Source organism: Triturus cristatus, chromosome 4_1 (assembly GCF_964204655.1).
Source record: "Triturus cristatus chromosome 4_1, aTriCri1.1, whole genome shotgun sequence".
NCBI lineage: Eukaryota > Metazoa > Chordata > Amphibia > Caudata > Salamandridae > Triturus > Triturus cristatus.
The window spans coordinates 248,812,032-248,835,412 of NC_140585.1; the positions used below are offsets into that span (position 1 = coordinate 248,812,032).

Here is a 23,381-nt window from a genome sequence, read left to right on the forward strand (position 1 = left end):
CAAGGAATTCTGCTTATGAAAACATCATGGAATCCATGCAAGCCACAGCAGTCTGGTTTGCCGTGGTTTAGTGGTTTACAGAAATGCCCACATTTGGATGGGTTCCATGGATGCTAGCTGACTCCAGACCCAAATATTGCTGTTATCTCTAATGAATTGTTGACATTTGCGGGGCATGCTAGATAAGAAAACATGGGTTAAACCCAAAATGTCCTTACCGCAGGGGATTCAGCAATACCGTGTAGGCCCCTGGGGTGGAGATAAATCCCCCCCATCTACCCATCCCAAGGTGAGGCAGAAAGGCTTTTGGGGTCCTTGGTTCAGGAAGGAAAAACAGTTGACTATGGATTGGAGGGGCATGAAAATCACTCCAAGAGAACCCTACCAACCATAGGCATATCTGAAAAACTGCTGAGGGATCGCCCTCCTGAGGATAGGGAAGAATATCACTTTTCCATGGATATCTTTCTCACTGAGCTCTCTGTTTGGGGAACTGAGCAGTGCCCCTGAATACCAATCAAACTGAAAGCACCTGGACTTTTTGGTCAGCAGCTGCTTTAAGTTTCACATCCGTGACATCATGCATGGGGCGCAGTGCATCACTGAAATGAAAACACAAGTGTAGTGATGGTAATGATGATCACGTCCACGTAGGTTCTTGTAAGAATAGGTATTTATTGAGTAAGAAGATACAAGGTGGTAATTATAAGTATTAAGGTAAATCCATATGATAAAAACCCCACCAGGAGCTGTCACCTTCCAGCTCAGTCCCAAGCTCCCAATTGTCTCCAGCTCAGAACCCAACATTCTAAATCTGTCATCATGCATAATCACATTCCAAATGATGACAGCAGTGAACATGCTGGAAAGCCAACACTACACATCTTCCCCTCTTATACATTTTGCAATTGCAACCAAAACTTAGATGTGAACAAAGCAATTACAAAAAATAACAATGAATGTGTGAAAGAAAAGTAGGAACGGTTAAGAAGGAACATGAATGAGGGAAAGCATAAATAATAGAAACGTTGAACACAAGTAGTGATAAATGAAGAAAGAATTAAACTGAGAAGATTTGAGAGAAGTAATAAGGAAGGCGAATAAAGAAGGGAAAAATAAGAAAGAGAAAAAATAAGAGAGAGAACACATCCTCTCTTTAAAGGACAAAGAGAAGGAGATAATACAAAGGTGGACACTGATCACAAACGTTGAGAGTAACACAAAATACACCAATTGGCCAGACTGGAGAAATTGTGAACCAACAAACGAAAAAGTGAAAGGTAGGACCGCAAAGTATATATAAGAATAAAAGAAGTGCTCCACAGGAGAAAACAAATAGAAACTCCAGTAATATTAAGAAGAAGGTGAAAATTAACACCTAACAAGAGCACGAACAGAGGAAAACCTCAGTTGCCAGTAAGAATAATTAATTCTAATATAACCCTATAAAAAGGCCATGAGAATCTGGCATTAAAATCACATAAAAACATTAATAGCATTAAGCGCACAGAACATTTAAAAACTCATGAGTAATAAAATATGCTAATAACTATATTTCATGTAACGTACGTCTACGCCCAAGAAACTATTTAGAATAATAAAACTTTTGCACAAAAGGAAAAAATATTAAAAATCATAGAGCTCTAAAATAATAGGTAAGCAGTACTAAACCTTAAAGGTTGACGTCAGAATATAACATTAGAAACCGGTCAATGTAGACAAAGAACGTCCACTCATCAAGAATACAGAAATATTATTCAATTAATTAAGTAACTTCAGTAACAGAACTGCGTCATGGATCATAAAGATGAAATTAAAACAACGCATTTATCATTAAAATATAGCGTAACTAAAGAACAGGTACTAAAATATACCTAGTGCATATAGTAATCATAGAAATGGTATTAAATCATAGAAGGAAATATGAGCATTGAATCATATATGAAATTATAATCAAGCATTAAATCAAGACAAATTTACGTAATTTTAAATAATTGATAATTATACTTGCTGCAACATAAAATCATATTGCATATAACATTGGAAAAAACATCACACCATAAACACTAGTTCAAATAACGTACCTTACATCAAATATAGTTGAAATAGAAGATTGTGAGTGAACTCTCACCTAACATGTAATAATTAATAGTAAAACAATAAACTAAAATAAGTAAAGTGGTCTCCGTTGTCATTTGTTACAAGAAAACAATAAACTGAAATAAATAAAGTTGTCACCGTTGTCAATGCGCTTTGAAATGAATTAAAGGATGTAAAAGGCTGTGCGAATCAGCGCAGAGGGTTCGCAGTCAAAACACAGCAGAATAACATTTATCAGTTAAATTGCAGTCTGGACGTAACGCTGAACTTGCTATAAATAAATTACAAATAAATAAATGGTGTGCATGTCACCGATAGAAGGGAGACATGCACGGCCTTAATGATCAGTAACAATTTTGAGGAGTAAAGAGTGCCAGTGAACTCAAATTTTAGCTTCGCTTAGAAAACCAAGGATGTGTTGAACACCGAAGTGAGAGTCTCACAGTAACTTGGAGAATTAGATAAAATCGCTCCTTAAAATAAAATCGGAACATCTGAAGAAAACCGGAGTTACTGCGTAATGATGAAAACTTCCTTGAAACTGCAAAAACGTGGCTGGATTAAAATGATTGGCAGAAATGTGATATTCTTCAAGATGGCGGCACGTTTTTTTTGACGTCGTGCAGGGTGGTTGATGGCACGAATATGCGCCAATAATAACAGCGCAGCTTTATTGACGTTGTCACAGCAAACAAAGAAACATCGAAGAAACGTCGGGCTCCTGCGGGGCTGCACGCGCTGGACGAACGTGCAGTGAGTCAACACGAGCCTCACTTGAATCAAAAGGTGGCGGTTCAACTGCCGGGATGGAGAGGCAAGTTGTAAACACATATTTATAATGTTGAAATAGCCATAAATCCGCAAAAGTTCAAATCCCAAACGCTTGTGTGTATTCAATGATGCCGAACAAATCAAGGCAAAGTCAATAAATTTCACAAGGGTTGAAAGTCTTGTGTGCAACGCTGCATAAAGGATGCAGGGAATCATGAAATAAGGGTAAAATGACATTTGCTTCATGGCAGCGAAACGGGAGTTAAGTGGCAAATAATAAAAATTGCTGCAGGAATGGAAATCCTTTGTTTTTGAAGTTAAATTGAAGTACATCATGTTGAGGAATTAAAATAAAAGTACTTTATTCATGGCAGAAAAATCAAAGACAGCAGGCATGTAGAAATTAAAACTCTGCAGGCAAGGAAATCAATTGCTACTGTATAATTAAAGTAGTAGGACTTAGGTAGAAGGAAGTGTAGCAGGGACTGGCAGGTCAGGATGAGGACGACCAATAGAGTGGGATGGTCACTGGTGGGGTTTAATAGCGTGCCAGTATGCTAGAAAGAAAATTGAAGGAAGTAAAACGTAAATGGTTACCTTGTTGAAGAAAGTCCTTTGTAGTTGCTTGAAAATTAGCAGTCAAATAACGCTGAAGTGCCCAAAACGTCGCCAAAATTGTAGTGATGGTAATGATGATCACGTCCACGTAGGTTCTTGTAAGAATAGGTATTTATTGAGTAAGAAGGTACAAGGTGGTAATTATAAGTATTAAGGTAAATCTATATGATAAAAACCCCACCAGGAGCTGTCACCTTCCAGCTCAGTCCCAAGCTCCCAACTGACTCCAGCTCAGAACCCAACATTCTAAATCTGTCATCATGCATAATCACATTCCAAATGATGACAGCAGTGAACATGCTGGAAAGCCAACACTACAACAAGCATTTGCAATGCATTAGGTCTCACATTCACATGAGTTTGAGCTATTGGCATTGTAAATGACAATGTCTTTTTTTATGTTTTATCTTTTAAAACATAAATAAAAGGCATTGTCATTTACAATACTAATAGCTTAAACTCTCGCAAATGCAAGATCTATTGCATTGCAATAAAGGGCCTTCTCGACTACTTAGATTGTCGATATCAGAGGAAGAGACCAGCCTGCGACATCTTCAAAGTAGTGATAAATAGTGCAGTGAAGAAGATGTGTAAGTGTTTTAAATGACACAGACACAGAGTGTGAAGTGAGGGTTACGTATGATCCAAGCTATAAACACTAACAAAGCACTCCAACACCTTTCGCTCTGTGATTACACTGTCACGGCTCAGGCTATTTCCTGCCCTTTCTGTGATTTGTGTGTGCAGTGTAGCATTGCATAATGTAATTTCTATCTTTGGCCTAATAAAAAAACACTCCAGCTGTAGTAGGGTCCTGGCCTCACCCTCTGGTGCAGGGTGGGCTGTCCTTTATGGCAGGCATGGAGGGACAGAGGGATGGTCTTGGCTGCAGCTCTGGCCTAGTAGAGTGCCCCTGATATTATTAGTGAGCGAGAGGCGCTGAGGTGGTGGTATTGCTGGTGATGGTATTTGTATTGGTGGTGGTGTTACTGGTATTGGTGGTAGTGACATTGGTGGTATTATTGGTAGTGGTATTGGTATTGGTGGTATTGGTGGTGGTGGTACTGGTATTGGTGGTGGTGGCGCTATTGGTATTGGTGCTGATGGTATTGGTAGTGGTATTGGTGGTGCTATTGGTTGTATTGGTGGTGGTATTGGTGGTGGTGGTATTGGTGGTGGTATTGGTGGCGGTATTGGTGGTGGTATCGGTGTTGATGGTATGGGTGGTGGTATTGGTATTGGTGGTGGTGGTGTTAGTGGTGTTGGTGGTATTGGTGGTGGTGGTATTGGTGGTGGTGGTGGTATTGGTGGTGGTGGTAGTATTGGTGGTGGTGATATTGGTGGTGGCATTAGTGGTGATGGCGTTATTGGTAGTGGTATTGGCGGTGGTATTGGTGGTGGTGGTGGTATTGGTGTTGGTGGAATTGGTGGTGGTATTGGTGGTGGTGGTATTGGTGGTATTGATCGTGGTAGTGGTATTGGTGGTATTGGTGTAGGTGGTGTTGGTAGTAGTGATGGTATTGTGGTAATGGTATTGGTGATGGTATTGTTGGTGGTATTGGTGGTGGTGGTGGTAGTGGTGTTGATGGTGGTGGTATTGGTGGTGGTACTGGTGGTGTTGCTGGTGGTAGTATTGGTGGTGTTGGTATTGATGGTGGTGGTATTGATGGTGTTGTTGGTATTGATGGTGGTGAAGGTGGTGGTAGCGGTGGTATTGGTGGTGGTGGTATTGGTGGTGGTGGTATTGGTGGTAGTAGTAGTATTGGTTGTGGTGGTATTGGTGGTGGTGGTGGTAGTGGTGTTGATGGTGGTGGGATTGGTGCTGGTATTGGTGGTGGTGATGGTATTGGTGGTGGTAGTGGTATTGGTGGTGGTGTATTGGTGGTGTATTGGTGGGGCAGTGGTGGTATTGGTGATGGTATTGGTGATGGTATTGTTGGTGGTATTGGTGGTGGTGGTGGTAGTGGTGTTGATGGTGGTGGTATTGGTGGTGGTATTGGTGGTGTTGCTGGTGGTAGTATTGGTGTAGTTGGTGGTGGTATTGGTGGTGGTGGCATTAATGGTGGTATTGGTATTGTTGTTGTTGGTGGTGGTATTGGTGATGTTGGTATTGGTGGTGGTATTGGTGGTGGTGGTGGTATTGATGGTGTTGTTGGTATTGGTGGTGGTGGTGGTGGTATTGGTGGTGGTGGTATTGATGGTGGTATTGATGGTGGTAGTAGTGGTATTGGTTGTGGTGATATTGGTGGTGGTGGTGGTAGTGGTGTTGATGGTGGTGGGATTGGTGCTGGTATTGGTGGTGGTGATGGTATTGGTGGTGGTGATTTTATTGGTGGTGGTTGTGGTATTGGTGGTGTTGGTATTGGTGGTGGTAGTGGTATTGGTGGTGATATTGGTAGTGTTGGTTTTGGTGGTATTGGTGGTAGTGTTGGTGTTGGTGGTATTGGTGGCTTTAGTGGTAGTATTGGTGGTGGTGTTGGTGGTGGTGGTATTGGTGGTGGTGGTGGTATTGGTGGTGGTGTTGTTGTTAATATAACAGGCTTTTGAAAACAAAAACTTTAGTACAGATGACATGTAACACAGATGTGCTGTTATCAGCTTCAGCCCATTAGCACAGGATTTTGTGCTACATGGAATTCACTTGACTTCATTGGCATGCCAGTCTTGGCATTGAAGTGAACTTTTTAGGTAGCTGTGCACAACTGAAATGGCTTTACTCACAGTGAAGCTAATCAATTTCTAAAGTGGGCATACCAGATCCATTTCCCCATGCTGAATACTGTGGTGGGCTGAAGCAATATATGAATGACAATGAAACAAACTTGTGGGTGAAGAGGGCTGACTGAAAGCTCCTTTATTGGATGTGTGTGTATATTTGACTTTTTGTTAAAAGATATTAGGCTGGCAAGGGAGATAAAGCTTTCACTTGGCCAGACCTAAAATGTATGAGGCTGGTGCTAACAGCGCAGTGGATGTGGTACCGGGTCTTAAGATAACCAGGATGGCATCATATATATTACCCACTTTCTACGGAAGGTTGTGTGTTCCTTCTAGAGTATGTTCAGAGTCTGGGTTTTCCTGACAGTGAGTGTAATTGCGCTTCAGAGCTTTCTGTGGCTGTTGACAAAAAAGTTGTTTAAGAATCCTTTCTTTCAGGGGTTTTAGTGTGTCCGGGTGTAGCTCTCTTTTGCTTCTGGAAGCACATCTGCCCACCCCTCTCATCTGCAGCCCAAAAACAGTGTTATGGGAGCAGCATTTTTTGGCGGTCTCTCCCACGTAAGGTGATTATAAACGTGAATCATTTATAGCTCCTGTCACATCGACGCTGGGTTTGAGGCACTTTGGAAGTAAATGAACGTGTGTGGGGATTATTTGCAGGAAGCCTGACTATGTCTTTCTATACTGCACTATTTGTAGAGTGCATCAATCAATCGTGTTTTTTTAAAGCGCGACTACTCAACCGTTATGGTCTCAAGGCGCGGGAGAGGGTGGGGGGATCTGCGGTTCAGTCAAAAAGCCAGGTCTTGAGGTCCTTCCTGAATTGAGGCAGGGATGGTGATTGCCTAAGATGTAGAGGCAGAGAGTTCCAGGTCTTCGCAGCGAGGTAGGAGAAATATCTTCCTCCAGCTGTGGTCTTGCTGATCTGTGGGATGGTGGCCAAGGCTAGTTGGGTGGAGCAGAGATGTCTGGTGGGTGTGTGGTGCAAAAAGCAGGCAGTCTATCAAACTCCAGACCCTGTACTACATGAATTGTGATTGGTGCAGACACACACATAGCAGACACTGCAGACTTTATACCATGCACTTAGTGCAGTTGACATGCAGGTAGATATTAAGATGCTGCAATGCTTGCATCAGTTTCACAGTATACCTAGGTGCGCAGGATCAGACATTCAATCAATCAACAGCATTTGTAAAGCGCAACATTATCACCCCTAGGGGTATCTGGGCTATTTGTATAATATGCTTAAAGCAGCTGGCCCTATACGTGTCATATGAGACACTTCCAACAGTTCTGGCTGTTGCTTAACCAACAACCACGCTTAGAATTTTAAGGTTCACGTTCCTTCCCTGTTAAGCGAAGGTCTACTGATCTAGCTAAAATGACTGACTCTTTACGATTTCCACTTTCCAACTGATGTCAGAGAAGCATGTATCAGAAATACATGTTAAACTTATCCATGCCTTCTTTTCCTTTCCTTTGAGTTCCAGACTTTAATTCTTATGACACTGTCTTAAGTTGAAATCAAGTTATTTTCTTATTTTTTTTTAAACAATATCTATTTATCTTATCTTATCTTATCTTAAGTGCAATTTATAGAGCGCGCTGACACCAAAGGCTAGCTGGCGCTTTAAGACAGAGTGAGTGAGGGAGAAAGTGTGGGTGCCGTGGTTTTAACCAAGGGGAGGGAAGAGGTGGGTTTTTAGTGATTTCCTGAAGTTCAGGAGAGAAGGGGTGGATTTGATGGAGAGAGGGAGGAGATTCCAAAGCCCGGGAGCCAGGTGGGAGAAGCGGCGACCACCGAATTTCTTGGTTTTAGCTTTGGGGGTGACTAGTAGATGACGGTGAGCTGATCAGAGGTTGCGCGTTGGACGATGAGGAGTAATTAAGGATTTGAGAAACGCGGGGCCGGGACAGTGGAGGGCTTTAAATGTGAGTCAGGCCACCTTGAAAGCTGCCCTTTGGCCTATTGGTAGCCAGTGCAGTCTGTGAAATAAGGGTTTGGCAGATTGCCATCTGGGGGTTTTGTGAATGAGTCGGGCCGCTTGGTTCTGAACTACCTGAAGGCGGTGTAGCAGAGATTGTGGGAGACCGTAGTAAAGGGAGTTGGAGAAGTCCAGACGGGAAAGCACAAGTGAGATGACAAATTGGGTAAGTGCGGCGAGCGGAAGTAGGTGGTGAACTTTGCGAATCTTCCGGAGCTGGTACATACAAGATGAGATTACCGCACCCACTTGGGCTTTGAGGGACAGTTCGGTGTCGATTTAGAGAGTTTTTTGGAGTATCAGAGGTGATCCGGTGTTTTTTGGTGTGCATACGTTGATGTTTTGGGCAACTGTCCCTTCACATTATGTTGCATGGAGCCGGAAATGGAATATATGATTATACATAGGTGACTGGAAGGACCAAGCAAGCTGTAAGTAGTGTTGTGAGCAAACGTAAATCAAAAACTTCCTCCAGCATTGCACATGACAAGGCACACTTTCTCTCACTCTCCCTCACACCAACCTATGTGTAAACAGTTACAGGTTCTCACGACAATTTGAGCTGTCAGTGCCAATCACATGCGACACAAAAACACTCTCCGCTTCCTTCCTGTACGCCGACAACCAAAAAGCAGTGCCTAAAAGCTTAAGCTTCATATCACTCACTTATTTCTGCTACTCACACACCAAGGTGCAGTAACATAAAACACAGTAAGAGTACAACTCTGCATATCCCACACACATCAACAAAAAATTCCCTGTCGGCCACTCTTAAAACTCACACTCTTCCAACCACGCACAATCATCTGAGTTGCTTGCTAATGCCCAACACCGTGATTCACCACCTCGCCAGGGATATGAAGCACATATGAATGCAACTACAATAGTAGTAAGTGGCTGATGCTCCGAAAATGTATGAATGGTGCATGTGATGTGGGTGCTAGTGAATAATATGAATAACACCATGTATTGAGACTGCACTGGAGAGGATGGTGAAGATGTCAATTATTGCACACAAGTCATGGAAGATGTGTCTAATGGCTGTTGAAAAAGTTGTATGAGGGGATGTGAGTGGATATGGGTGATTGTTTGAATGGCTTTAGTTCGTGCTGTGCATTGCTAGTAATGAGTAGTTCCTGGGGTGTTGTGAGGAATTATGATAGGTGAGATGTGAATGAGTGGTGTGGCCAACTATTGAAAGTGATGCAGTGATTGAGTGGTGCAAATGACTGGGGCAGGTTATGTTGCGAGTGAAATATCCTGATGTGAATAATGTTGTAAAAGTGGCCAGGTCATACTGTGCAAGGCTGAGCAACCTGATTGTTGGCGTGGTGGCTCGGGTGAGTATTGCTCCTGAGATCTGTGTTTGAAGTTGTCGTCACAGGTTCGAAACCTGACTGGCCCACTTAGCATTTCATCCTTCCAGTTCTTTTGAGTGGGGTACAAAACATCCATTCACTGATAAGGTGCCCTGAGGGGCAAACATACCCTTTACAAATACATCTAAAGCCGTATGCAGCATGGTTGGTAAACATAATTCAAAGTAAATGAGGTATTGTGCAAAGGTCTGGTTTAGTGTAGGACAAACAGTGAATACAAAACATGGTCACAATAGTTACCTAAGTTTGCACTTAAACCAGTGGTGTAGCATAGGGTGGGTGCCAGAGGGGCAGTTCCCCTGGGCACAAAACTCTTAGGGGCATTTTTAGGGGCGCACTATTTTAATAGGGATGCAAAATTTGAACAAAAAAAAGTGGAAGGATACTTGCCTCGCCCCAGGCGCTGGCAACCCCCGCTAAGTTGTGTTTGGAGGCTGATGCAGGATGCCTCGTTTCTTACTTTCAGGCATCAATCCACGGCCGGGCAGGGGCACTCTGCTCATCCTCACCCCCTCCCTGGCCCGCACTGGCCTTTGTTAGTTGCTGGCTGGGAGAGCCCAGTGTTCAGTCCTCACTGCTCAGTGGGAGCAGGCCCCCTACTCTGTGGCGGTTGGCAGAGCTTTTACAAACGGGAGAAGTGTGAGCCGAGGAGGCGGACAGGCGGTTTTTTTTTTTCACCTGGCAGTTACAGAGTTATACACAAAAATATGCTCCCAGCCGCGAGGGAGGTTGAAGCGCGGCCGAAGTGGTGGGTGGATGGCACACATGCCAACATTTTACCAAAGGAAAGTGGAAGCTTTAAAAACAAGCATTTGCAATGTAATAGGACTCGCATTTACGAGAGACCTACTGCATTGCATCACGGATAACGAGAGGGGGGAAGTGCGGACAACGAGAGTGCGGGCAGGGGGTGAAGGGGGCGAGAAGGCACGAACAAAGTAGTGCTTACAGTCTAAATAACAGTTACCCTACCGTGTAACACTCGAAGTAAAGGGGCCAGTATCCATGGGAGGGTACAAATGGCGACATGGCCATATTAAGGAGGGACTAAAAGCCTAATAATCAATCGGAAGGCAGCATTTACGAAAGACAATGACAGGAGCCAATTAAAAACATCGGCTGGGAGTGGGCGGAGCTTCCATGGAGTTTTCACTCCATACTCCATTACTGCATGCCTCACAAAGCGAGCATGGCATGCATGCTGCCGCTACAGGCTCGCCCTGAAAAGAGCTTGGTTTACAAGGAAAGCTCTTCTGTGCAGGCTGAGGTGAGGACCTCAAAAGGGACTCCCTCTGGTGCGAGTACCAGAGGAATTCACTACTCCTGTTGCGAGGACGTGATGTTCAAGTTCCCTGCAGTACAGCGGTAGTACAGATAACCTCAGTGTCTGGACACCGGCACTGAAAATGTTAATGGTGGTGATAAACAGTGTTTATTTATGAGAAATGGGAAACCTATGACAAAGAAAATGTTTACTTAACTACGTAATACCATTTATGCATTAAATAAAATGTTGGTACACTGTTTGATGGAAATGCTATTTCTGAAATACACGGAAAATGATGATCACACTCTCTTCCCTTCTCCACTATAACATGTATCCACTAGAGGTGAAAAACATTGCCAGTCCCCTGGAAGAAGGGCACACATAACAGTTCTCAAATGGATTAAAGTATTAAAAACTGTAGCCACTCCTTATGCCTCGAATCTCTAAGGCCAGAATGATTAGATAAGCTACTCTATAAAGATGTCTCACTACAGTCAACACAGCTATCAATCACATGCTTTGGCCTCAAAAAGGAAGGTGCTGCCTACTGTGCATGAAAGGTCCATAGCAAATGCAGGACTCTTTCGACTTTGCAAGACCACCGTGGACACTGAAAAACGAATGTGATGCATGTCTTCCATAGGAAGCCTCTATCGTTTACTCCAGATTCTAAAACTGGTAACTCACTGCTAGGACATCACAACAAAACTTGGAACCCACTGTTGCTACCTTATAGATACCTTCCGGGCCTGGTTGGCAGGAGTATGAGAGAAGGCGTAGCTGCAGGACGGGGAACGGAGGCAGGGAAGGTGGTGGGGGTTGGTTAAGGACGGCAGGTAAGTGACTTGAACACGAGTGCTTAGGGACATCACGGGGGTGGCCACAGTGGTGCATGGCTTCGTTCTTGTGATCGAGTGTTGCTGGTCCCATTATCTGTGCTGCATGCACTGCGGAGCAGCGTATTTGCCGAATGTCCCATTATTTTGCTTATCTGACTTCACAAGGGTTGGGGTGACAGTCCTCTGGTCGCAGTGGCGACACGCCTCTATTCCGATTCTGGGACAGTTGTTCTTTTGAAAAGCTTTGTGGCCACTATAAGGCCACTCACTGACCACCCTTTAGTCCTGGTGCTCCTCAGAGCTGCCCACAGGTTCCTTCACATAAACTCAGCGGGCCTCCTCAGACAGACATTCTAGTGCCTCTCACAGAGACATCCCAAAATGTCCAACTAAGATACCACCATCTGTGTAAATATCTGCCAATATATATGTTTTTATGGGTGATATGAATATGTACAGGTGTGTGTTGCCTGTGTATCCATTTATTTTCTAATAAATGCTGACTTTATACATGCATGGTCATATATATGTTTGATGTGTGACTGCTTTTCCTCTGTATGTATACATGTTTGTTCTCTGAGCCTGTACGATTGCTCATCAGTGACCTCGTATTTGAATTTTGTAAAGCAAATTGTATTGTCTTAACCAGTGCTTGTTCTTGAGATTCATTGGCTGTGGTAGCCCAGGTGCCAAACACAACAGCCCCAGCATACAAATGTGTTATTTATTGGGATGTGCATTCTTTGTTTGCTTATTTGACATCAGTGCTTTACTTCACCCTTTTCTGTGCATTAGCAATGCAAAAACTACATTTTTCAAACATTATGCTTCAGCAGCAATGCAAGTGTAGGCACCAGCCTCTGTGACAGCCAGCAGCCGCTCTTCTGTCCAACAAAGTGAGGGGCAAATATGAATATGCACTGGGATTACTGAGTATTGCTGAAAATTTGAGCATGCACTGAGGTTTCATATGTGAGGGTGCAAATGCAGCTCTATCTTCTAATTCATTGAGCAATTCGAGTCATGTGCTTAATATTTTGGAAAGCGAACGTTAACATGCATTCAAGTTTTATGAATGATAGTGCTAAGGATTACTGAGTGACTTGCACATTTGACATGATTTACAATTAATGAGTGATGGTACTAATCTGAGGTGTCAAGGGTAGAGCTACCTCTCTCACTAAGATAGACATTTAAACAATGTAAGGAACTGGGTTATCGCTTCAGGGGGTTGAAGCCCCACTCAGGCAACAACCACGGTTCTTTTCAGGGTGAACCACAAAAGTTACTAAATTAATCTGTGTTTATCCCTCTGGAAACTTGGAACAAAAGCAGTCAGGATTAATTTAGGGGCAATATGTAAAGTATGTATGCAGCACTAAAACAGTAATAAATTAAAAACACAACACAAGAAAAATCCCAAACCAATTTAGAAACGTACAGTAAAATGTAATCAATTAAATGTTACCAGAATGACAAAACTCCAGTCTGTACAACCAAAGGTATTACATTTCAAAATCCTAAGTGAAAATAGTGCCTAAAAGCACAAAGTGCCACTCACGGTCTTCTAGTCACACTAGTCCAGGGGAAAGTCACAAGTTCAGGCTGACTGGGATGGAGTGCAGGTCGGATACAGGGACAGGATAGTTCCACTAAATAGTTACCTTCTCAAGTCTGGCATGAAGATTTCCATTTGCATTGAAGGAGAATTTTGGTTCGAAGAGCAGGTCGGGGTCGTGGTTGCACAAAGATCCGGTCATCTCCGGGGCACCGCATTGGCTGTAAACATGGGCTGTCTATACTGTAGCGCAAAGTGCAGACCTTGTGTTGTTGGTCAGCCCGGACAATGGCTGTTGACATGAAAAGCAGTCCCACCAGAGCTCTGTGATGGCAGGTGTCGCGGGCAGCAGAGTTTTGCCGTGAATAGGCCCATTCACGGTTGGGAGTAGTCCAAATGTCAGGATTGACACCTTTTTATTTGGAGGAGCTCCCACTAATGCCAGCCACGGGTCCAGGCCCTGGGTGCACCTCTTGGGGATCAAGACTCACTCCCACAGACGCCAGCAACAGGGCTCTGGCAGATCCAGCAAATACAGGCAGATCCAATGCAGCCGCTTAGTTGGGCAGTTGCAGGGAGGCCTCCGGAGCTTGTTGTGTCCCTGTAGCTCCCACAAGAGGTCAGCCAACTGACCCTTGAAGTCACTCTGGGTCGCCTGAGATCAAGGCAAGCAGGTCCAATCTTCCTTTGTCAACCAGCCAGACAGTCTTTGAATCAGCAGGGCAGTCCTTCTTCTGAATCTTCCACAGGAATGTTCAAAGGGGGGTTCTGGAGGTCCAATATGTACACCTGGTGCTGATTTTTGTGTGTGGGGGGGCTCCCTGTCTTACCCTCAACACTGCTTTTGGAAAGTTCTACCCCTTTCCCTGGCCAGGGCTCCAGGCTGTCTGAGGTTACAAGAGGCAGGACAGGCCTGTTGTCAGGCTCCTTTGTGTGTGCTTTAGGCAAAGTCATTTGAACTGTAAGTGGGGCAGAGTACAGTCCCCCCAAGCTATCCTGTCAGAATGGCTCATACAATCCACACCTAGCCCCCTTTGTCTCTCTGTCTGGAAGCAATACACACACCCTAACAGCAACGCCATTGACAGTTGTGAGACTCGGTACATTGGCAGAAAGTCCCAGTTAGTTGGGACAAGAAAATGTCAATTTTATAAAAGTAAACACAAGGAGATGATGGACGGAGCGCTGAAATGTTTCAGATACTCACCCCCAGTCACAGATCTGGGTTGAATCAATCATCGTTCTTAAGCTAATTTTGGCACCCCAGTTAAAACCAAGCTATATGCAAATCAGCCTTGACCCTGTGCCTCATGGGAACAGTCTAGCCCGAACTGCCAAGCCAGGTCTTCCCTGGACCTGAAACAAGCATCCTGGGACCGGTTTTGGGGTAACACCCTTCATCAGCCAAGCTAGCTTGAATCCAGTGGCAAAGTGAGCAAGGGGCCCATGTCTGGCCATACCCTGCTGTTAGACCTGAGAGGTAGGTGCCTTATGCCAAGTAGGGACCCACGTTCCAACATCAAGGAAAGGAAGGTAACCTTTTTAGATAGCCCCGCTCACCACCTCGGTAGCTTGGTATGAGCATCCAGGCTCATCTTCAAGGCAAATGTGTAAAGTATTTGCAACCACGCTCACAATAATCCAATGATTACACCACAAATAGACTCCACACGCGTTTTATAAAACAAATATAAACTTTATGTAAAAAGATATACGATAAGACCACACGATATGAAACCAACATGTGAGGTTGTGTAATATTTTTCCTGGACGGTTGTTAGGCCAGCCAGCCCTGGCAAGTTATGGCGATGTCAATGAGCACTTCTAAACATTCTCCTGTACTCCTAATATCATATCATACAGTTCGTAATGCTAGAATCAGGCACTTGTGCAATGTAAAAATACTGTAATGCGTAACGTAGCAATCGGACACTCTGCAATGAAAACAATGCAATGCATAACGCAAAAATCAGGCACTTTGCAAGATAAAATAATGCAGTGCATAATACAACCACCAGATATGTCATTCAGCAAGAATAAGGCAATGCATATACACTAATCAGGTAATTCATTATGAATAATATTGCAATGCGCAATACGCTAATCAGGTGGTTCGTTATGCAGATATAAATGCCATGCGTCATACACTAATCAGGTAGTTCGATATGGAGGAATAATGCAATGGGTAATACTCTAATCAGGTACTCCATTATGCAGAAATGATGCAGTGTATAATAGGACAGTCAGGTACTCCGTTCTGCAGAAATTGAATAAAGCGTAATACACTCAGGCCCCGATAACCGGGCCTTAGGCGGTCTCTCCGCCTCTCCGTCTGACCTGCCCCCAACACAGTACGATGTAATCCTAAAGTGCAGCTTCGCACTCTGGCCCCTGTACCGCCACTCCCTTGGCAATACGGGCCACGACATGAGCCAAAGCAGAGGCTTGCGCTGCCAACACGAGAGAGAGGCAGAAAGCGTCTCCCTCCGAGCCCGCTCCCAGCCTCAAGAGTCGACACACGTTACCTGTGGGGCGCGAACCCACTCTTCTCTCCTCGTCCAGTGGCTGGGCCTCCAATGCAGCTTTGTGAAATGGCAACGGCAGCTTGGGCCGGTAACTCAGCTCATCCGGGACTGCTGGTCCGGGCCACTTCACTTACGAAGATCTTAGGCTGCCACAAAGCACATGCACACAGCGTCGCTGAGTCTTTTTTCACTCCGGGTGCACGATCACTGGGCACTCCACACACGAGGCTCAGGCTGCACGAAGATCACATGCACAACGTTGCTGAGACTCACTTCTCTCCAGTGCACACGATAACAAGGCAAATCCTCACGAAGGTCTCCCGGTGCACAACGCCCCCGCACACAGCGGCAATGAAACTCACTTGGATTCAAGTGCACACGATAAACAAGGCAAATCCTCACGAAGGTCTCCTGATGCACATCGCACACGCACACAGCGGCGATGAGACTCACTTGGATTCCGGTGCACACGATCACTGGACAATCCTCACAAAGGGGTTCAGGCTGCACAAAGCACACGCACACCACGTTGCTGATCCTTGCTTGGACTCCAGGTGCCCCCGATCATAGGTCGATCCTCCTGAAGGTCTCAGGCTGCACAAAGCACGCACACACCGTGCCACTGAGACTCACTTGGACGCCAGGTGCCTACGATCACAGGCAGTTCTTACCAGGGTCACAGGCTGCAACAGGCGTGCTCACACAGCACCACTGAGACTCTCCTGGAAACTTTTGTGTTCCTGTGTTTCCGAACAGGGAGCTAGCTCACCTCAGACCCTTGGGGATAGTAACTTCAGGACACAGAACACAGCAAAGTCCTTCAAGCAAGGCGACACAGCACACAGCAAAGTCCCTCTAGCCTTTCCTTGGTTGAAACTGCAACCTGCAGGCCAGCCCCAGATCACACAGTAAGGGTCAGTCCTATCCTTCAGTCTCTTCAGTTGTTTCCTCCTTGGCAAAGGTCCTCTTGACCACGAAGTAGCTCCAGTCTTGTTCGCACTTGATCAAGCCATTCTCCAAAGTTCAGGGGCTTCAACTCTCATAGTTATACCCCTCCATGGCTTTGAAGTCTTTGTGCTTCAGGGGGCACTGACCCCTGTTCAAACAAGTTCTGGGTGCCTCCCTGTCAGTGACACCTTTCTTCCTTTGATTAGTGGGGGTCTGGATTCTCAATCACTCAGCAGGAGATGAGCCAATTGTTTTATAGCAGCAGCCCAGGCATCCTCACCTTTAGGGGCTTCTCCTCCCCTACATTCTAGATGCAGGTCAGCCTGTTGATGTCTCACCTCCTCCCCTGGGTCAAGACATTCCCCAGATCCTATCGCTTTCAAATCCAGACAGTCAATCCACAGCCAGGCAGAGACACACAGAAATGTTAGAGCACAAAAACGCAGCCACTTCTAAAAGAGTGGCTTCTGAACACACAATGCAAAAACCACCTACATAAAAAGATGTGTTATTACATTGTGAGTTCAGGCATACTAAACTTCACTTTTCCATCTTAAGCTTTTGGGAAGATAGGCTGGAAAACATATTACCCAGCCTTCCCATTCTGTCCTATGGGCAAGATGGTCTTTTAACAGTGAAAAACGAAATGGAGATTATTTCACTGTCAGGACATGGCACACCTTAGAACATGTCCTACTTTTCACATGCACTACACCCTGTCCAGGGCGTACCCTATACCTACCATAGGGGTGTCTGATGTGCATAGAAAGGGAACGGTAAGGTCTGGCAAGTGAAGGAACTTGACAGAACAACATGGCAGTTCAACAATCTGTGCGCAGTCACTGCAATGGCAGACCTGAGTTCCCTTTTTAAGGCTACTTGTGTGGGTGGCACAAATAGTGCTGCAGGCCCACTCGTAGCATTTGCATTGCCAGCCTGGCACACATAGTGCACTGTAGTAGGGACTTTACTAGTAAGGCAAACATACCAATAATGGACAACCGATTACCATTACTTTATACAGGGAAGACTTACACTTTGACACTGTTTAGGAGTGGCAAAGTGTCCAAAGCATCTAAGCCAGTCATAAATAGCAGAGGTAGAGGCAAAAGGTCATGGATAATCACGCCAAGAAGTGCCAGGTCTAACACCTGCCAACTTAGGGCGAACAAAGCAAATGCCAGGAGACGATGGACAGAGTGCTGAAACTTGTCAGACACTCACCCCCAGTCACTGATCTGGGTTGAATACATACATGATCATTCTTTAGCTTACTTCACCATCCCAGTTCAGACCCAGCTATATGCAAATCAGTCTTGACCCTGTGCCTCATGTGAGCAGTCCAGCCCTAACTGCCATGCCAGGTCTTCCCTGGACCGGAAACAAGCATCTTGGGACCAGTTTCGGGATAACACCCATCATCAGCCAGGCAAGCGTGAATCTAGTGGCAAAGTGAGCAGGGTCAACACTGATCTGCATATGGCATGGGGAGCAAAAAAACGATGGATTTAGACCCAGATCTCTGTACTTTGGTGAATGTATGAAATTGTTCTGCATTCTGTCCATCAATTGTTCTTTTTGCATTTAACTTTATAAAAGTGACATTTTCAGAAATGTAACTTAAACTCTGATGTATGATTAAAGATGATTTAAATATACAATTCTTTTGAGTGGAAACAGCATATTTCTATCTGCTCGCAATCTGGAGTTAGCACCTATTAAATGTAATAAGGTAACCCAGTGTTAGTCAATGAGGGATAGGCCTTACAACAGGGAAAAAAGACTTTACGAGTTTTCCACTGCTAGGTCATGTAAAGATTAAGACCCAATGTCCTACTTTTAAATACAATGCACCCAGCCCTATGAGCCTTAAGGCCACCTTAGGGGTGATATATAAGTATTAGAAAGGAACGTTTAGGCCTGGGAGAAGGTTGATTTTGCATGGTCGAAATGGCAGTTTAAACTTGCCCACACTGGCTGCAGGAAAGCATCAGGCATGTTTTACAGTGCTACTTTTAGTGGGTGGCATAATGAGTGCAGCTGCCCACTAGTAGCATTTAATTTACAGGCCCTGAATACTGGTAGTACCATGTACTTGGGATTTACAGGTAAATTAAATGTTCCAATCACGTAGATGCCAATTGTACCATGTCTTAAGGAGCGAGCACAAGCACTATACCACTGGTTAGCAGGTCACAAAGTCCTAATGCCAACAAAAATGGGTTCAGCAACAAATGGCAAGAGTCTGGGGGTAACCCTGCAGAAAGGACCACGTACAACAGACAACAATTATTTTATAATGTTGTGGCATCCCTTTAACCCTAACATTTTGTTTAAAATCAACATTATAATACAAGACCAATCTAATATTTTGGGGGGAAATGCTTTACAACAAAATAAAACAGTAAAAAGGAAACAAATAACTCAATTCTAGCATATAAAACAAACCAATATTATAAAAAATATTATTTGCTCTATTTATTGACTTTGCCAATTCTTGTTCTATTTAATGGTGTTTGTAATCAGCTGCTTATAACTTTGGGCTTAGCATTGTTTGTAAATAAAGATTTCATCACCAAATAGCAGCTTTCATTTTTAGTAGATACTTTCTTGGTCTGCAAACATCAGGTTGTATTTTCATCAAGTACTCATATGAACTACAGCCACTCATCGCAAGATTCTGCCTCATATGTCCAATGATCACCATCACATACCAATGTGTCAATGTAGGTAATGTAGGTTTGCCTTCCTTAAGGGCGCCTATCTTAAACCATGTTTGGCACAATATGAAGAGTTGGCCAATAAATCCATAGGCATAATTTAGCTAAGGCTAGCTACTATTCTACCAGGAGTAGTCATGGCTATACCTAGGATGGCCACAGCATGCCAGATATGATTGCCATATGCTTGGCTCACGCTTAAATGAGGGATAGTGACCATGATGCCAAGCCTACTCACAATATGGCAATGTAACCATAAGCCGGGATGGCCAACAAAGGGTCTGAGATATTTTTCAGAATTGGGAAACTAATTAAGGAACAATTTGCTCATTAATGTTGTTGTTGTTTTATACTGCCCAATTCAAAGTTTCAATTCTAGGATACTGCTTGGCTCCTAGCCAAATTAAGATGTGGTAAGAAACGGGCATTCAAGGTTAGGTGGCAATTTGAATGGATTGAGTGCCGTGCATCCTCCTTTTAGGAATAAGGAGGCCTAAAATGAACTAATAATGTCGAATTCAATATTTTAAAGTAATCTGTGCATATTTGTTAAATGTAACGGATAATATTGACTGAATGCTCATTAGTTCTCATTGGTAAACTACCTTGAAAAACATATTTTGGAGTTAGCTTGACGCATGGATTTATGACATGAGTAGTTTTTATTAAATTTCTCAAAACCACATTCTACATTATGTCCTTCCTGTGAAGCCCACTTAGCCTGGATTCCCTAGAAAAAAATCAAATGTACCACATGAGGTCATGGAGGCCCCTGAAATGAAAGTCTTCAGACTTGCCTTTAAATAAAATTAAAATGGAAAAGGTGCTGATGAATAAAATCAGAAATGGCCACTGATCCCAGCCAGACAGATACGAACTTCAAGCAGAATTTCATTACCAGCCAAGGCTCTGAAGTTGGTGAGAAGCAACACACAGCAATATCCAAAATTCCCTGGTTAATAAATAAGCTCAAGTAGTGTATATTTTTTTGGGCCACACAGACTTCAAAGTACATGAGGAAACATAATTTTGTCTAAAAGAAATGGTGGACTGGCAGATCCTAAAAGACTCATGTCGCATGGCACCAACACATCCTATGGCATTCAATGAATGGAACAATGTATAATCTCCATAGAGCAGTGGTAATTAGTAGAATTTATTTGTTAGGCTTTACCACTAAAGACGTTTCATAGTAAATGCACGCTTTCCTTGGAAATATAGGCATTCAACTTTGTAAATATTCCAGCCATGAAGATTTCCACTGTACTTATGAAAATGGCCATTTGCGCTGTTAGGATATTCTTTTTATTCGGTTTCCTCCTCTGGCACTTTACTTGGCATAATAAATATTAGACATGCATACCATTACTCAGGATTTATAGATTGAGAGGAGGCGAAATTCTCATGTATGAAGTTCATGTTCTCAACATTGGTAGAATGAGGGGGTGGATATGTTTCGGTCCACAGCCCACAGGATCTGGTCTTACCAACTATGATGCTGGCTTGTGCAGGATAGAATTATCATTGACATTAGGTGGAACATAACAGAATAGGAGCCCTTCCATAATATAAAAGGTTCACTAAACATGACATCTTCAACCTAAGCTGAGAGGAAGTTTGGAGGTGTTTTCTTCTTACATGAAGGAAATATGTGTAGCGCATGTTAGTGATATGAGGAAATATAATAAGATCTTCTGTATGTGTAATACAATATACATTATGCAAACACAATATGTGGTTGTTTATATTAATTTGACACACACTTTACTAACTGTAAGAAATACTTTAAAGTTGGAGGTGGAAGAGAGTTTTCTCTCAATATTGTTTCTTAAAATGGTGTGGCCGGAAGTGTCTCTTCTTAGCGGATTTCTGATGTACTTGCTCTAGGGTGTAATGAAGCCTTTAACATAACTATATATAAATATTTTGAGTCTGGCAAAGATGTACCATGGTATGGTGACTTAATTAATAAAAGCCTACATAGACGCTGCCTCTTTGTCTGTTAACTGGTACAAATGTGAAACGGAAGCTGAGTTTCATGCAATTTCATTCATCTAGTACTTTGATATTAATATGATCATTTATGTTTGCATTTTGTTAGGCACACAAGAGGAGCGTGGGATTCTGGCGTGGAAGCAGGCCCAGGAGGATGAATCGACTGATATCCTGGCTACTGAGGAAATCTACAACCTTCCCTTTGGTATTGGCACCAGGTTCTGCACAGGATCTTGGACTCGGTACCTCCCATTTTGTCACAAACCCAAGAAGCAAGACCCCAGTAGCAGCATTCAGCAGGAGTACAGCCAAGACAAATCAAAAGACAAAGAAATAGAGATCAAGAACTGACTCACAGGGCATCAACAATGACCATCAACCCAACAGATAGAATGTATCTCTGAGATGCTGTATTAAATGCATCCGACACAACAGCTGACCAAACACAAAACGGGATTCTATCCAGGATTGAGGTTACCGACTCAATGTGTGCGATGGCTCAGTTATTCTCCTAATGTCAATAATGAAGTAGACTGCACATATATCTAGCACTGACTAAACTGATCCTGAAATATTTGTATGATGAGCTTTTGAAAGGAAATGAGCTAGGCTGATATCCAGACCTCCGAATAGCTCCTTTTCAACATCAGTTCATCTGGGTTTGTTGTTAATACTGTGTCCAAAGAAAGTGGAAAGTTGTGAATAACCCAAAGCCAGCTGAAAATGTTTTTTATAAAAGACAGGTGGATCAAAGAAGGATTAAATTGTGTTTTGTATACACAAATAATGCAGTATGTTGCCTTCCTTAGTGTTTGTTTTCTCTGTTAAATACCTTTAAGGGCAAGCATCACAGGGTGTTAATATATGATATGAGAAAGATATCTCATTAGGTGATGCCATGAAAATAGAGCATTTCATTTCCTCTGACATAAACCAAGATTTTAACAAATAGGTCTGACTCAAAAGATACAACACAGCCATAGAAATCTAAAAAAATCAAGAATCTATTTCGTCAATCTCTCCCAGCACTGGGTGAGACCCACCTGTTTTGTAATCTACGGTGATCGCACAACTAAGGGGCATATTGTCAAGAAAAGGCGTTAAAATTATCGCCGCTATAGCGGCAGAGAACGTCGATAATGGGCTTGATAATATACCCTTGAAAATTCCCATAGAAGCCCATGTTCTGGTGTCAACATGGGCTTCTATGGGAATTCTCTGTGGCATATTATCAAGCCCATTATTGCCGCTATTGCAGCAGTTTTCTGCCGCTAAAGCGGCGATAATTTTAACGCCGTGCTTGATAATATGCCCCTGTAGAAGAAACTTGGGGGCATATTATCAAGACAGGCGATAAAATTATCGCCGCTTTAGCGGCAGAAAACTGCTGCAATAGCGGCAATAATGGGCTTGATAATATGCAGCAGAGAATTCCCATAGAAGCCCATGTTCTGGTGTCATCATGGGCTTCTATTGGAATTCTCTGCAGCATATTATCAAGCCCATTATCGCCGCTTTAGCGGCAGTTTTCTGACGCTAAAGCGGCGATCATTTTAACGCCGTTTCTTGATATTATGCCCCCTAGTCTTCATCCCAACTTTCGATCCACCTCCAGCGCTTCCTTTCTAAAAAAAGTTCTGTGAAAATAAAATGCATTCACATGAGCAGACTCCCATCTCAATTCACAGTCTTATATCCCAGATGACTTCTAAGCCGATTTCCACCCTGGACATTGACAGAGATTGGCCTAGCTTTTACTTGATGACACCCTCTAGCTAAGGGATATTGTCAGCTCCTGTCATCCTTGGCATATCAATGTCCTTTGACACACTTGGCCACACCTTTCTGTCAGAAAGATTGAAGTCCTACTCTGGCTTCTAAAGGTCGATTCCATTTTCTCCATCTCCTACAACATGTCGAAAGCTATTGTTCATGTTCTATTGTTCTATATTTTT

At 43.5% G+C, this 23,381-nt stretch overlaps 1 protein-coding gene across 1 annotated transcript in view; it reads left to right on the forward strand.

Moving 5' to 3' along the window:
- Positions 1–22,207, forward strand: part of LOC146854204 (solute carrier family 23 member 1-like) — a 186,597-nt gene extending 164,390 nt beyond the window's left edge. The window contains exon 12 of the mRNA XM_085650523.1: positions 21,533–22,207. Within this exon, the coding sequence (XP_085506649.1) occupies positions 21,533–21,777 (245 nt within the window). The 3' untranslated portion in view covers positions 21,778–22,207. The remainder of the gene's footprint in view (positions 1–21,532) is intronic.
- Positions 22,208–23,381: the final 1,174 nt, after the last annotated feature.